General features: G+C 39.3%; 1 protein-coding gene across 2 annotated transcripts; it reads right to left on the bottom strand.

Moving 5' to 3' along the window:
• Positions 1-2376: 2376 nt before the first annotated feature.
• Positions 2377-9625, bottom strand: LOC101827292 (vasoactive intestinal peptide). 2 transcript variants are annotated; one of them, XM_040728292.1, is made up of 7 exons: positions 9463-9625; positions 8177-8293; positions 6166-6288; positions 5277-5381; positions 4810-4938; positions 3944-4025; positions 2377-3196 (listed from the first exon to the last, which is right to left on the bottom strand). In XM_040728292.1, exons 1-6 carry the CDS (start codon positions 9612-9614, stop codon positions 3980-3982), a joined length of 672 nt encoding a protein of 223 aa, XP_040584226.1. In that variant the 5' UTR covers positions 9615-9625; the 3' UTR covers positions 2377-3196; positions 3944-3979. The 2 variants fall into 2 exon arrangements, with proteins under 2 accessions (XP_040584226.1, XP_012982415.3); XM_013126961.3 differs by having other exon boundaries at positions 4810-4941; positions 9463-9620.
• Positions 9626-16857: the final 7232 nt, after the last annotated feature.

Genomic DNA, 16857 nt, shown 5'->3' with positions numbered 1-16857 from the left:
ATCCTCCTTCTCCCCACCTGACTCCTGTCAACATCTCTTTCACATCTCTCATGAGTTCTTTTCTAGTTTCATCTCTCTCTCTCTCTCTCTCTCTCTCTCTCTCTCTCTCTCTCTCTCTCTCTCTCTCTTTCTGTCTCTCTCTGTCTCTCTCTCATTCATTCATTCTCTCTCTCACACACACACACCACAGAAATACACATGGCAGATACATACACAGACATACAGACACAGATATGCACACACATTCTTAAAATGTAGAATGCATACTTGATAGAAAACATGTATATTTATCTTTCTCAGCTTGGCTTACTTAACTAAAGATAATAATCTCCTGTTTAGTACGCTTTCCTGAACATTTTGTCATTTCATTTTTCTTTGCAGCTGAACAAAACTCCATTGTTTTATATTGCCACCGGCTGTTTCTTCATTCCAAATTTTCTGTAAGACTTTTGTCATGAGGGTATAGGGGACTATGTCCGATGCGTCTTCTGTGTCTGCTGAGATGACCATGTTGTTTCTGTCCTTAGTTCTACTTATAGTATATTACATTTGCCATTAAGCATATGTTGAACTAAGCATACATCCCTAGGATCAAATAACACTCAAGCATTTTTTTTTAGATTAGGTGTAACCTTCCTCAAATGTCAATAAATTCATGTTCATTTATACAACTGAAGAAATGTCCAAGCAAATTCCTTAATGTTTTGATGCTTCATGTTTTCTTGGGTACTACCATGGCTGCAAGGACTATTTAATTCTGGTAAATTATTCTTCTGTAATGTAGTGGACACTCGATTCAAATTCTGCTGTGACTTGGGGATGATGATTGTATCAATTCTTGCTGCTTCAAAGATAAGCTACCACAGACTGGGGAGATTAGAGCAACAGATGCTTATTATTATACCTCTCTGGTGATCAGAAGTCTGAGCATTAGTGTCATGTGGCTAATACCAAGGCACCAGTAGGGCTGTAACCCTCCTAGAGGATCTTGGGAAGAGTATTCTCCTTGCTTTCTTCAGCTCCTGTATTGAAATAGACTTCAGTCTACGTCACACATTCATGCTATACCAGTCTCTGTCATATTGTCATAGTTCCTTACTGCCTTCCTCATCTGTCCTTCATGGACCCGTGTTACTATACCAGACTACTTAAATAGCCTGGGATGATCCCCCCCTACTGATCTGAGTTGGTCACATGCCACATCAAAGCAACATATTCATTCACAGGTTCTAGGCATTAAGGCATTGGCCATTTCCAGAAATTGTTGTTCTGAATAACACAATGGCATGGCAAATTTAATCTTTGGCTTATAAAATGCTAATATATCTATTAATACTTCAATATGCCACCATATAGTAAAATTGAATTCACTTTTAAAATATTTTAGTCACGTCTGCATCACCTCTTTAGTCAAAACTCATACTTGGTTTCCACTTCTCACTATTCTGGACACATGATCTCTTGTGCTGCATGGTGATGGATATTCCTCATTACCACTCACTGTCCCTTCTGCTCAGAACCCTCTTTCTATGTGTACATGGAGCATCATAGCTATGCAGGTACTGACCAGGTAGGGAATACATTGTAAAGGTTCACATAAGTAAGACAGAATTAAAACTCTTTAGCTTTACTTCCAAATTAAGTCCCATCTGATCTTTAAAAGGTCCTTGTATCCTGATAACATGTGTTAGTTTTCTGTTTCCATTCTGAGGTTCCATTAACATAGCCAAATTGTGGGATCAGGTAGAGTAAGTACAACTCATTTTCACTCACGTGAACTATTTTATAATCACTGAGAATCCTGGACGAGGCCCTCCATTGTAAATGTAACTGATAATGAACCAAGAAAATTTCCCCCTGTGTTTTTATTAAACACTATTTCATTGATGGTTAGATTTTGAGTCTCACCTTCTTTGTATCATTTAAGGCTTTAGGGTGAGAAGCTAAGAGTTTAAAAGCCATCACACTTATTCATCTGTTCTTTCACTATTTTATGTGACTAGACTCCCACGTTTATAGTTGGGTGCATGCCCCCCTAAGGGAAACAGCCACATTTTCCAGCCTTCCCTGCAAATGACTGTTTAAGACTAAGAGCCATGTGGAAGGAATGTTAGTATAGAAAACAGGCCTCAAGGGAACCCTCATGCTTGGAACAGAGATCCAATGCTTTCCCATTTATTTTATCTCTGACCTTATGCAAAACAGAAATCCCTCTCTTATTTAAATAGCAATTAATTTAGGATTCACAAATGTAATGCCACTTCAAGCATCACAGAAAAACAAACAACCAAACAAACAAACAGCTCCAAACCTGCAGGTATAGAGATAAGGATAGGTACCATTGTATCCTTCAAAGAATCAGAACAAGAAAACACATTTGCAATGATAACCAAAGATCTTTATTCCTGTCTTTAGTTTCATACAATCACATTGGAAAAATAGTTGTGTCTACAAATGTACTTTCAGCAAAGGAAGCCAACAAGACAAAATAGTATTGTGAGTGACTATGGACAGAGTATTTATCACTGGAAATCAAGTATTCCATTCAGCTTCTAATTTATACATCCACAAGACAAGCAGAAAGGAGAACTTCCATATCTGAAGCTGGGCTTTTCTTAACTGAAGCAGATCCGAAGAAGCTTTTAGGGACTGCAAATCCTGGTCGGAGGGCCTAATCCATGAGAAATAGAGTCCCTATCACTGTAGAAATACAATTGTGAAATTCCTTTTTATAGGTGTCTTTCCTTAAATACTCCTTTTTGTTATTCCCCTTAGATATTTTGCTTTATTTCACACAGCAGCCTCTCTGCTTAACATTCAGACGTAGTCACACTGATTATCTGTTCTGTGCTTTTGAATAGTTAAGGACATGCTATAAATAAACACATCAATTTTCCTCTATTGCTACCCTTGTGGAAAGCTTCAAATAATTGCAATTAATCTAGAGTCCGCTTATCATTAAATATATTTTTCTTAGAAAGAATATATAGCATATGAAATTACAAGCCTTTTATGAGCTAAGGACGAATTTTAGAGTGCTCAAATAATATTTACAATGTAAACATCACAGTTGTTACATAAAGGAAACCACAATATTCACAACACACTTTATTTGGTTTTTCTATGGAAGCTGTTTTCTTGAATGAGATATGTAGAACTTATAATGTAACCACTCGGCTGTTCTCCTTCAAGGATTCTGAAAAGAAGAGGAATTAGAGCTTTAAACAGAAACGATTTAAAAAACATGTACCATGTTGGTTCCATTCACTCATTTTGTAAACTTTCGTGTCTCCTTCTGCCCCTCGTCAACAGTCTCTGCTGACACTGTGCCTGACAGAGTCAAGAAAGAACTTTCCAGAACACTGACAGTCACAAAGGAACTGGAGGGTGAAGATGCTCTCTACTTAGTCATTAATAGTGAAGTATTTGTAATTTTCACAGGTCAGCTGCCGGCGGGAGGACCTGCAGCACTTGATCAAAGCCGCCTCCCATAATAATGATGGGCTCCCATAAATGACCTATAACGGGATCTGCCTTTATATCTTGGTGTCTGCCACTTTCTTTATGTGACAGAAAAATATTCACCATATAAAACAATATTATTTCTTTTGGTGTTGGGCCTGGAATCCAAGGCTTTTGGGCAGGCAAGGCAAGTGCTCTACCACTGAGTGTGAGTCAGGATCCTGTGTGTTTCCACCTCGGCACATGCGGGAGAAAGGCGACTAGACAATTAGTACCTTGCAAACCAAATGTCCCCGTCATGATGAGAGCGGCGCATGTGCACCTCAAGGTGTTCACTGGGGTGGGATCTTCCTCAAGTAGAGGTGTTATCTCTTGGTAGAAGGACTTTTAGCCCTAGGATGTTTTTGCCTACTGGCTCCTTCCTGCATCTATTCCTCAAGGTAGCTGTGAGGATACCATAAGAATCCGTAGGCGCACTCACCTCTGATCTTCAGTTCTGCTCAGAGGAGCCTAGTCATCAGATTTCTAGCTCTTCAGGGAAGTCTGGAGAGTCTCCCTCACTGCTACAGAACAGAAGGAAAATGAATGTGTTAAAATTCTCCTCGGAGGAAGGTTCCAAAGAAACAATTATAACCCCATGCCTGTGTAATTATCTAGGCTCTGCAAGGCACACTGGGGATAAACACTGATCTCTGCAGCTAGTGATTGCCTGTGAATTGTTCCAAGACCTTAGTGTCTCAAGTCAGCCTTATGGAATTATTATTAATTGGGCAAAGAAGATACTCTTGTATAATTTCACCTGAACAGAATTATGCTTAACTCACCATGTGCACAAAAAGAACTGGAATGAGAAGAGAGAGCACTCTACTCCTTACCACTGAGTCCAATATTTATACACTGTAGAGACACATGCTTTCAGAACTGGAACACACAGATACATCATGATAAACTGATAAAGCGGGGTTGTTGGATACAAATATGATAGGGTACTCCTGCTTGCCAAAATTGTTAATTGCACTTTCCATGTTTTAAAAGTGACCACTTGGTTAAACTGCCCCCGACGACAAAATAGCCATCATTTTCAACCCCGCTGGTGTGTAAATTCAAATAGAGTTTCCAGTTTAGTATTCCTAGGGAGACTGCTTCCTAATGGCTGTGGGCTAACATTCATGTGTCCATGTTTTAAAGGTTTGCCAGGGAAGTCTGACATCAGTCCGAGTTGAGAATGAGCGAGCCGTTCACACAAAGCTGAGAGTGTGATGGAGAAAGTGAGATGTCTCCATGTAGAGCTTGAAGTTTGAAGGCCATTTTCATATTTTCACTTCATCGGGTTATCTTTTCCCTTACCTCCTCTTCCCATTCAGAATGGAATTCAAGTATTTCTTTACAGCCATTTGCTTTCGAAGGCGGGTGTAGTTATCCGTGAAGACTGCATCCGAGTGTCGTTTGATTGGCACTGGGTCTTCTGAGATGTTACTGCTAAAAAAAGTGAGAAAATATGAAAGTAAAGATGTCAATAGAAAGTGGGAGATGCATCAATGCTCTGGATATTTTTCTACTGCATTTAGCTCAGTTTGACTCATTTGTAAATATGCTACTTAAGAAAAATATATTTAGAGTCAATAAGTACCAAAAACTTTATATCACTGGGGGTTGGGGAGGCTGTTTTATTTAATAACATACATTATTTTCTCCATATAAATTGAACAATTTCAACGAGTTTCAGCCTTGGGCAAGGAAAATAACATCCAAGGGGAAAAAACCCAGAATTTGGAGATGGAGCATTTATTAAAAAGAAAATAAGTACTCTTTACCTGATTCGTTTTCCAATGAGTGACTCAAGGTATTTTTTGGCAGAAATCTGACCCAGAAGTCTACTGTAGTCGCTGGTGAAAACTCCATCAGCGTGCCTGGGATTTCTAAAGCAGGGAAGCGAACACAGTGATTGCTTGGTAAAGTCTCCTGCAGAGTTATCAAGGAAATCTGAAAGCTACTTACAGAACTGCTCACTAAAACTTAAGTCAAAAATGAAGTCTAGCACTATAGCAAAGGGAAACCTAGTCACTTGGAGTAAAGTATAAACTGTAAGCTTCTAACCTACCTTGAAAAAATGAGCTATTTTAGACATGTGCTTCATTTTTATTCCCTGACAGGATGTTTAAATGAATTTTCCTAATAAATATTGTCTTAAAATTCATTTATAGTTTCTATATTTTATGGAGTTTTTAAATAAAAATACATGCGATGAAAAAAAAGCATTAATTTGGTCAAAATCACCAGTGTTCTGTGTTTTAATTATTCTTTGCTACCAAAAATAATGGGGGAGCAAATCTCTTGCAATAGAGCAGATCTTGGGTCTACCAGTGAACCTTGTAAGCACCCGAGGAACCTCTTTTTTACTTTGTCTTCAGCATGACATCATTTGGTCTGTTCTGAAACACTACTCTAGACAGGAAGTTTCTTGAGTGAACAGCACTGTTATATATCTTGACCCTTTTATCTGTTCCCTCATGGAATCCTAACTACTACAGTTTGACCTGGCATTTGTCTAATCTGAGCTATTGAATGATGCCTGAAGACTGTAAGGTAACTTATGTCAATCAGGCTGAGCAGAGTCATGGAAAGCTGTCCCTTGGTAAGATAAAACTATAGACTAATCTTTTCACATGAGTTTCCTAAAGAGGTAAATACAAGTTGACTTACCTGGATACATCGTAATAGGGTGTGTCATTTTCTGCTAGGGCGTTCTGCCAGATGTCAGTGTCTGCTTTTAATGAGACTTGGTCAGGGTCACTTGCTCCTTCATACTGCACCCTGTCATCCAACCTGTTAAGGTAAAACACACCAGAAATGCAATGCTGTCCTTTCTTAGAAAGTGGTGTTTAAGATGGGCGTTGGTGGTGCATGCCTTTAATCCCAGCACTCGGGAGGCAGAGGCAGGTGGATCTCTGTAAGTTCAAGGCCAGCCTGGTCTACAGAGTGAGTTCCAGGACAGCCTCCCTGTCTCGAAAAGAAAAAAAGAAAAGAAAGAAAAAAGAAAGTGGTGTTTATGGTCCTGCAACTATTTGAGATAGGAGAAAAAATATTGGGGCATATCCATTTGCAAGAAAAGAATAGGATAACTTGACTCCATAGCTTCCATGTGTAATGAAGATGTAAATAGCATTTTTGTGTGAGCTCACAAAAATGATGTCATTCAACTCCGATAAGCTTTTTAAACCAAACATAATTTCTACTTAATTCAATTCTAGTGAAGCTGTAAGCAAAGCACATTGCATCAGTGTATCTATGTCCATTTGTTGAAGTAGCATTAACAGGTAGAAAGTTTTATATAAGATATAAACATACAAAAAGTGAGTATTCAACATGAAAACTGATACTTATTCATATAAGTGGTGATAGTGAGTACCAATTGCTCAAATTCAGGACCAGTACAGTCTGCTTTCCTCTCTCTGGTTCTCTGACGTGTACCACAAAGCTTTACGTCAGCAAGATATATTCCTCCTTCTTATTGATCACAGCTAAAGATCTCCACACTTGTGAGATATAGCAAATTTAATGAGCCTCTCTAGTTCCTCATATAAAACATGTTGGCACATTCTGATTAGAAGTGTGTTATGCTGTGCTACAAAATAAGAATTACCTTTATGACATATAGACTATAACCTACTTATGAATGCATCTGTATTTTCGATACCAGTACTGCATTAAAAGAAGTTTGTGTGTGTGGGGGGGGAGAGTTCAACATTAGGGTAGATTTCAGCTCTTGGGCACTTTTGTATCTCCAGGCGGTGATGAAGCAGATAGTAAAAACCAATCATTCATAGCCTGGAGTTGAGCAGTCAGTGTGAATTTCAGCATTCCTGATACTGTTCGTCTGCTGAGATCTGGGCACTGGGACTCTCTAGCTTCCAAAGCATGATGGGGGGGGGGGGAGTAGGGAGCATGTTTTTCAATTTCTCAGAGAGCATTAACAGCTGAGAGTCATTCATTACACTGAGCATGAGAAAGAGCAAATAACCAAATGGTGATTTGCCTTTAGATAACAGTGATTCTGTAGATTAGAAAGGTCAAGTATGAATTGACTATTAACGTAAATTATTTTGCTCAAAGTTCAATTGAGTTGTGTGCTTTATGAATGTGAAGCATGACTTTCAACATATCAAACAGTAAAACTAAGAATTTTTGGTTCAAATAGAATACTATGAGGACTGTAGCTTAGTACATATACCTCCTCATGATCTCTAACATTGGCAAGGTGATTTTTCCTAAACCTATTTCTGCCCAACAAAATTTCACATGTGCATATCTCATTAATGAACCATTAATCTTATAATCATTTTTGTTAAATGTAAATTTAAGTGAACCTGGAAAGTAAACAGCTATTTTTCTACCAGAAACAGAACTGGCCAGAGCTGAAAAGAGCATAAGAATTTGTTTGTTTTCTAACACTAGTTTGGAAATGGGATCTATCTGTTGGGTAAAACTGATGCTGTCTTCCATGTACTGATGGTGAATTCTGGAGCACAGAACAGGCCTTTAGAGTTTGGTTGGGAATGAATCTGTGTGACACTGTAGTCAAAGTATTGAAGTAAATAATATGTAATTTAAAAAGCATCACTCTGCAAAATGACATATGGGAAATCTTATTTAGATACAGAGGGAATGTCTGCCTCTCGGAATCGAGAGTGCACTTTCCCAGAATGAGACTTACCTCACAGCAGAAGGTGGTCCAAAGAGAGGCCAGGCCAGTGACTGAGAGAACAGCACACTGAAGAGCATCAGGAATGCCAAGAACTGTGACTTGCTTCTGGCTTCCATCTGGGTGCCTCTGGAAAGAGAAGGGATGCTGGCTTTCCCAGCCACACTTGGCAACATTCTGAGGGTCTATCAATACTTCTAAGGGCTCTTGCAGAGTTGAGAAAAAGTCATTTCATCTTCAGAAAAGTATCAAGCTTATTGCTGTAAGATTGCTTTTAAAAATAAAGATTCCCCTTGGGTTAAGACATTTGAATACAAACTACGTTCCCTTTTGTCTTTCCCTCAGCAGACCCTCAGTCAATGTTAGCAGACACAGTGTTTTGATAACACAGTTTTAATATACAACCTGGTGTCTTTTCTGGTGAAGGAAGCAGCTTCAAGGAATTTTTAAAGTTTTTTCCCCCTTTAAACTTTAATGTCTGATTACTCTAAAACTCGAGTGCTACCTATGCAATGATTTCTAGTAAGTTACATTGGCAAGTTTGCATGTTCATATGTGCATATATGGCTATAAAGTATAGATCTGCATCATTAAGGCAAAAATCTTGTAATACAAATAATAGTTAAATTCTTATTTTCCCTGCATTCATTATAAATATCATAGAGAGCTTACTTCTTTGAGGCAAAGTTCAAGAAAATGAACTCAAGGATGAAAGTTAATGCTCTCAGAGTCACTTGGCATTGGTACAAGTTTCTCCAGAAAATCAGTGTGTGTGTGTGTGTGTGTGTGTGTGTAGCCTATGATTCTTGCATTTCATACATTCACACATATTTCTAAACACTTTCTAACTAACATGCAGGTGGTTAAGGGTTCTGTCTCTTGATAACTACAAAATTCACAGCTTTTAAAATGTAAATGATGAAGAAAGTTCCTTCTAGGTCTAATCAACACGAGAAACAGAAAGAAGAACACTTTTTAAGCATAAGTTGAAAACCTCAAAAACAAATGCAACAATTGAACTCCACACACAAGCAAACTCATCTTCCTTCACTTTTAAAGAGGCAATATTTAACAAAGGGTTAAGTAGGACTATAAGAATCTGCTAAACAGATGGGTTTATATGAAAGAAATTGAGGCATTTCTACCTTTTTCGAGTGGCTTTTCATTATTATTTTATTTTGCTATTGCAAAAGATGAACACTGTGAAATTCTTTTTAAGAGAGAAGATTTTTTAAAAAGCCCTCATATAAAAGTCCCAAAGGCAGAGAGGAAAAGAAGAAATGGAAGATTTTACTCACCCTTGGCTGTTTCCTTCAGGCAGGACTATCTTTGGGGAGAGTGGGAGCTGTCTAGGGTCCTGAAGCCCTGGCAGGGAGAAGGCTCCACCGGTCTGTCCCTGGAATGGAAGGCTGTTGACAGCTAGGGCTCTGCACTCCAACCTGACCAGCATTCCAAAGTCCCTCATTTTATAGGGCTTGTGCTTAGGGCTGAGCAATCAGAAGGCTGCCCGAAAGACGTCACAGTGGTGATCCCATGGGATGAACAGGTCTTGAAGTTCTTATTAAATTGTCATCGTTCCTGATTTATATACATTTATAGCAAACAAGTTCAAGATAGAGGAAATGCACTTAAAAAAAACAAAATAAAGTGCTGAGCTGAATGTGCAATGCTTTAATCTTTACTCAGTTGTCACGAATTAGAGGATGATTATAAAGTCATAGCCCAGGGCCTCTGGGGATCCTTAGAAAATAAGGACTTCTTGTAAAATACAAATGCAGAAAACATTTGTTTGCTATGCTTACAGTATAATTCTTCCTTTTTCACAAAGTATCATTTCCCTTAATGTCTTTTCATCTTTATGAACATTAGAATTAATGTTTTCTTGGAACATATTTTAATTTTAAAAGCAACCACAAATTATTTTGCATCTTCCTGTTACTACATTTCCTTTATGTTGAAGCTAGTCCTCAGAGAAAGTTCCATTACATTGTCAAGATGGTATAGTTTGCACACCATTGTCTAAGCAAAGGCATTATTACTCTCCCATGACTTGTATAAAATACTGTAATTTCCACTGCTTTCTTTCAGATCTTATATGTTCCGAGGATAAATAGTGATCAGACTGTACACTCTGAATTTTTCTTTCTCTTCAAAGGTATCCTCCTCATTTTTGCATAATGTTGAATCCCTTTGTTTCCCACACTGTCCTCAGAAATCACTCCACTTCAGGATTTAACATCCCTGACCTGGTCACTTTACATAAAGATAATTTCAAAAGATCTGATGGTTTGAAAACTTTGTAAAGTACTGTGATGACTGCTTAATTTCTTTCTTGATTTTGCACCCAAAGTAGCTTGACATACATTTGAGACATAAAGTCAAAATGCAGCTATCCTAAGAGTGTCACAGAAAACAAAGACAATGTTCTTTCTGTTAAAAGTCCTGGTGTGTGCATTCTATTACATTCCTTCTGTACTATCCTTGGGGAAATATGGCTCTCCATCTTTTTTACTTTCTTCTTCTCTAAGGTTTTAGTATCTCCTTGCAGCACTCAAAGCTGACTGATGCAGTGAGAGTTGTCTAGCTAAGCTTAATCATATTTTCTAATCCAGTTACAAGAAAAATTAAATGAATTAAATTTCAAAATGTCTGGAATTTTGTTTTCCAGTTGACAGCTCTGACTTAAGCCAGAGTTCCTGTGGCTTAATTCCAGGAAACCTTTTTTTTTAACCAATTGTTACAAACTAGAGGTTAAAATGATTTTCATATGGAATTTTTTATTCTGAGCTCATTGTCACCAAATCCTCAGCAAAACAATTTCATTTAAAAGCTGCACAGGCAAAATAAATAGATTAGGGATCACAGAGGAATCGATCTAAATGATAAGCAGAAAAATGACATCACGATTGCTCACTACTTGGTCTAAGAAGCATTTGTGAAGAGTAACTGTGATATATTTCCACAATAATAAAGACAGTTTTTCCCTTAACCACAATAAAACAAGATAATACAGAGAATTTAATTGTCTCACCTATAGAGGAAAACAGACTAAATCAAAGAATGAGTTTGGGCTATGAATTTAAACAGGACATAAAATCATTTTAAACAGAATCACAGCACCATCTACAGTTCGAAGTCTTAACTCACAGATTTTACAAAAATGTTTTCCCCTCTGTTTTGTTTCCTTTTGTTTAAAGAAATTGGGAGGAAATCAGAGCTCCATTGATCAGCTAAAGTAGAGACTTTTTTGTTATGTTAACCATCGGGAGAATTGCTATATTGAATTTTTCATGAATAGTCTATTATTATAAAACACAAGGAAAAAGAACAAATTTGCTGTTTCACTCTGCTTCGCCTTTACTTTTGAATACTTTCTTTTCCCCACAGCCCTGTCAAGAGCTTTCCCCATTTCAAAGCTTCTCAGCAAAGCCATGTTTGTTACATAGAAGCCCCCCCCCCATTCATCTGTACAGGGAGGCCAATATATTCCTTATACAAAGAAATAAGCTGACACCTACAGTGGTCTCTTGCATCACTCATGTGTTTAGTAATGGCTATGGGATTGGAATCCAGGCCCTGCATTCTTGATGATGTGTCTTTCCATGAAGAACTGGCCCTACTGTGCAATTGTCACCAGCACCCTTGGTGCTACCATGTCAGCTAAACAAATACCTTGTGAAGATTCAGCATCTCCCCTCCCCCTTCTTGCCAAGAGAACCAAAACCCATGTCAAAATCCTACAAACTGTAGGGAGGTCATGTGGGAGGAAATCTGAGGCTAAGGCAGAAATCCAAATTCACCCTTGTTTTCTTACTGCAAAAGGTACCTGAGCACCATTGTCATTGGGGGAACAAAAGTCATGCTGTGGCCTAATTCCTGTGTCTGTGGCACCTGTGTCTGTGTAATATGCCTACACTCAACCCCAGTTGTAAGACCTTATAACCTTGTCACCATAAGAAGCCAGAGGGGTGAAGCCTACATCTAGGATCAAATAGACTCACCTCTTTGCCTTTTATATCTCTTAAGTTGACTGGCATTTACATATTTAAAAGGGCAAAAACACGAAAATATTCTGAACACATAAAATTATATACAATTTAAATATCCAGGTTCCTATGTTGCTGGATGAAACATGGACAGGTTTGTCACATGCGTGCAAGCTGCGGTTGCTTTGAAACTACAACACCTGAGGCCCTCAAGTCCTAGTGCCTCTGATATTTCATTAAATAAAGCCTCTCAGGGATGGATAGGTGACTCAGTGGGAATAAGTACTGGATGCACTTCCGTGAGGTCCAGGTTCAGTTCCCAGTACCTACGTGGCGGATCACAACCTTTTGTGACTTCAGCTCCAGAAGACCCAAGGGCCTCTTCTGGCCTCTGCACACTTTGCATGTATTTGGCACTTAGACATATGCATAAAACAAAAAGAAATAAATTATTAAAATGCTTCAGGACTTCCTGTTTAAGAAAATATTTGTAAACTGTATCTTAATATCCTTCATTACTGTAGTTTAAATAATTAAGTTGCAGTGTAACTTAAAATATGCATATCATATCTCTATATGTTATAATATTTATAGCATGTTAAAAGGAATATAAAATATGCATGCAAAGTATACTTCATATGAGCACAGATAAAGAACATGAACCTATACTTGTAACCCCCCTTTTTATTGTATCATTGTGATGTTTTAATACATATGTATGTTGACACTTGGCATATGTATGCACTGTGTAACCTTCAAGTTAGGCAAGCCTATTGCCTGAAAAATTTATCATTTCTTTATGGTGAAACATTCAAAGTAACTTCTTTTTGATATCTTCTGCCTGTCATTTTCAGGAGCAGGAATAAAACTGTGACTTATTATGTTAAGTGAAACAAGCCAGGTGCAGGAAGACAGGAGCCACATGCTCTCAAGAGTATGAGAGACCTAAGAATTGGTGATGTCATGGAAGTTAATAAGGACAGTTACCAGAGAATTAGGGAAGGCACACACATCTGTGTGTGTGTGTGTGTGTGTGTGTGTGTGTGTGTGTGTGTGTGTGTGTAATGGTGAGAAAAGGTTGGCTACTGGGTGTTAAGATATAGTTAAGAAGGCCTGAATTTAGAGAGGTTTAACTGAGGAGGGACCCCCAACCCCACCATGAATGTGAGCAGTACCATCTATGGCCCTGAGCTGAGTAAGAAAGGGACATGAGCTGAGCTGCAACCTTCCTCCTACTGACTGGGATGAAATGTGCCCACCTGTCTCGGGGTGAGGCTGCCATGCTCCCCTGCCATGCAGGATAGAGTCAGAATAAACCTTAAGTTGATTATTGTTGAGTATTTGGTCACAGAGATGATAAAAGTAGCTAATTAAGTTAATTTTAAGCACCTGCACAGATGGTGATTTCAGGGACATGACTGAGAACAATGTCTCCCTTGACTCTGAAACACCATTACCTGTAACACTCACCGATGCTGGGAATCTTAAAAAAGATTATCCATTTCAGAATCTCCTTGCTTTAAAATACTTGTACATTTCTGCTCTATGAATCTGTGAGTTGTTCATATATTGTTAAAGTTGTTTATCACAAACATTTCTGAAAGGGGATTTGAGAAAAGGGGAGGTCATAGAGAAATCACAACCTCAAAGTTTAGAGATGTGTCAGAGTGTTAAGGAGAGAATTAAAAAAATGGATTACCTTCACAGTGTCACTGGTCCTATATATCCTCCCACTCCCTTCCCACATCCGGAGTAGTCAGTCTTTAACTCAGTGGTCTCCTAGACCCACCAACGGAGAAAATGGGAAACAATACTTTGTGATGGTTGACTTGAAATTCTTACAGTCTATTTGGTAAGGTGGATGACTGAACAAGACTATCTGCTGGGTGTATTCTCATGGGCTCTACACCACTGCACCCATTCTGCACAGAAGAAAATGATGCTGCAGCACCTCTATGTTCTAGGGCTGGTGGGAATTGCAGGTCAAGATGAAGACTGGATGGTAGATGCGTACTCTACTAAAGAGAGAGCTGAACAGTAGGGGGCAGCATGGCTTTACTTTGCATCTAGATTCTGTAAGACACAGCAAACACTTAGTGATGGATAGGAAATAGACATACCATGGAATGAGAGAACTTTAAATCTGAAAATGATTGCATTTGCACATCAGCAACTAGGATTACATTTTCTGCGGAAACAGAAATTTGATACTTTGATACTACATAAACTGTGAATATTTATCTTGCTACTCAGTAGGCAGCTAGGGGGAGCTTTTCAGTACTCTGTATCACGTAATATCAAAAACAGCTTACAAGGACACAGAAACCTGGTGACAGAGCTGTGTCCTGGAGTGAAGACTGGTGGCAGAATGGGATTGCCCTTGCCCTTGACAGCCATGGGCCCTGGTCCATCTTTGTCAATTCTATCCGATCTCCAGGATTGACATCACTGTCTTCCTTAGACAAATCCTCAAAACCTTCTGCATAGAAGCGTGGAGAAAGGTCACTTAAGATTCTAACAAGCTGTCAGATCAATGAGCCATTGGTTTTTGAAGACCGTGGTTGAAACATAAATAAATTTGAAGCCAATTTCACCCCTTGATGTCACTCAAGTTCCTTCGGGAAAGGAGGCTGGGCTCATTGCTGACACATGTCCAGAGGAAAGGTCAGTGTGGTGGTGGAAGCCCACACCACATCGTTACTGGGGAATTTGTCAGGCATGGAACACCCAGCTCTAAAGACCCATGGCAAACACAGCATGCACATTTCCTCGGCTCCTGGCATTGGCCGTCAGGGGAGAAACTCAATGTCTAGGAAGAAGGAGCTATAGCTGCTTGATCAACTTATTTCTTCTCAATCCCCATTCCAATATCCTGTATCTGAACCATTTGCGGGCATTTCTTAGTCTAGGAGACCAATGTCCTCATTCTAACTCCCAAAACGATAGCTTTCACTAGGGAAGGATTTAAGATGCAACCGTTCTGAGAAATCATAACAACTCCCTATCCAAAAGAGGCAGGTGACTTCCCATGAGGGGAAACTTGGCTGTTCTGTGTCCCTCTTCAAGTGGATTGTGGAGTCTTCTAATTAAGAACCATCTGAACAGAGAACATGCCATAGGGACAGAAGTGATAGAGAAGGGGATAAGGCTGTCCAGGAGGTAGAAGTCTTGAAATCTGTAACTGGCCAGTGGAAGGGGAATTGACCATTTGAAGAATCACTGGCCTTCATCTTGCTAATGACAAGAAGTTTCCTTCAACCTGGGGACACCATGAGTGTTCCATTCAAGTTAGTCACACTTTTTATTGGTGTTCTCCTTTCTACTCTTGTTTAGTAAGTGATCCTGAGATAGGAGTGGGATATACAGGGACTCAGATACATGAGAGATGATGCTCCGCCTCTCTATTGGGTACAGTACAGACAGTGCAGTCTCAAAGTAATAGGTATCTGGAAGGGGAGGCACAAACTGCACCAGTTTGAGCTTAAATTACAAATTGTGAGACAGCCTCAACAGCAGGGACTATGTTTTACTTCTGCTACCCTGTTATGATTTTTTAGACTGCTAGAAATTGCTAAGGAAGCATTGCATATGCTTGATGATAGAGCGTGGTGAATACTATACAATACTGCCTAGATTCTTCTACTCCTTAATAACAAAAGGACCTGTGTTGGAAATGTCGGTGGCTTATCTTGGCATTGTTTAACTCATTTGGGAAACAAGAATCAACTTATTCATGGTCATGTTTCCTCACCCAAGCAGTTGTCCACTTACAATGATTGGCCAATGTGGGGCATGATTCGGAGTCAAGTTACTTCATCTTGGAACAACTCTGAAAAGTCAACCTAGCTCGACAATTCCCTATGGCATCACCCAATGCCTTTATAACAATGACATGTGGTTCAGTTTCTCCTTTATCCAATCTGGCTTTCTTTGCTGCCAAAATGGCTTGTGGCTCATTCTTGTCCTGTTTAGCCTTAGCTGTCAACTTGACACACCCTAGAATCATCTGAGCAGAGGGCTTTGATTGAGGAATTGTGTTGATCATGAACCATGAGTATATCTATGGGGGTTCATCTCGATAGTTAATGATGTAGGAGAGCCTAGCCTATAATGGGTAGTATCATCTCCCAAACAAATTTCTGTATAAAAACAGCAGCTGAATGGAGCTGACCTGTAAGCCAGCTAGCAGGTGGCATTCTCCATGCCTCGTTCTGTACGCCTTTGCTATGAAATAGTTCATTGGTCAGAGGTAATGCTTGTGTGATTTAAAGAAAGTCTGTCTTCATGTACCTGCTTTGGTGTCCTTCAACGGCAGATTATGATCTGGAACGCTGCAATGATACATACTCCCCTTCTTTTCTTAAGCTGATTTGGTCATGGTATTTGTCACAGCAGCAGAAAGAAACCAGAACAACCTCCCTCCAAGACAACTGACTGCATTAGGCCTTGGAACCTCTCTGGCATCTTGATCTAAATTGCTGCCAGCTCCTTAACCAGGACACCCACTGGTGGTTAACACCACCAGAAACTTGACTACATTAGGAATTACCTAGGAAACATCTCTAGGTTGTGTCTGTGAGGGCATTTCCTGATAGATTGAACTGAGTTGTGCCCTGAGTGTGGCCAGCACCATCACCTGGACAGAGGCCCTTAACTGATGAAAGCAGGGACAAAGGAGGAGCAGAGAACAAAGCTCACAGCAGCATT

The sequence above is a fragment of the Mesocricetus auratus genome, unplaced genomic scaffold, assembly GCF_017639785.1.
Source record: "Mesocricetus auratus isolate SY011 unplaced genomic scaffold, BCM_Maur_2.0 Super-Scaffold_100018, whole genome shotgun sequence".
In the NCBI taxonomy this organism is placed as follows: domain Eukaryota; kingdom Metazoa; phylum Chordata; class Mammalia; order Rodentia; family Cricetidae; genus Mesocricetus; species Mesocricetus auratus.
The sequence above is the reverse complement of the archived record's forward strand: the minus strand, read 5'-3'. Positions and strand labels throughout refer to the sequence as shown.

What these genes read in the sequence shown, in the direction of transcription:
- LOC101827292 (XM_013126961.3), bottom strand. Translation starts at nt 9,614, where the DNA reads ATGCTGGTCAGGTTGGAGTGCAGAGCCCTAGCTGTCAACAGCCTTCCA. An exon ending in CCTGAAGGAAACAGCCAAGG is followed by an intron (nt 8,294 to 9,462) that starts GTGAGTAAAATC and finishes TTCTCTTTCCAG; the next exon opens with AGGCACCCAGATGGAAGCCA. An exon ending in ATTCTGAATGGGAAGAGGAG is followed by an intron (nt 4,026 to 4,809) that starts GTAAGGGAAAAG and finishes TCTGTTCTGTAG; the next exon opens with CAGTGAGGGAGACTCTCCAG.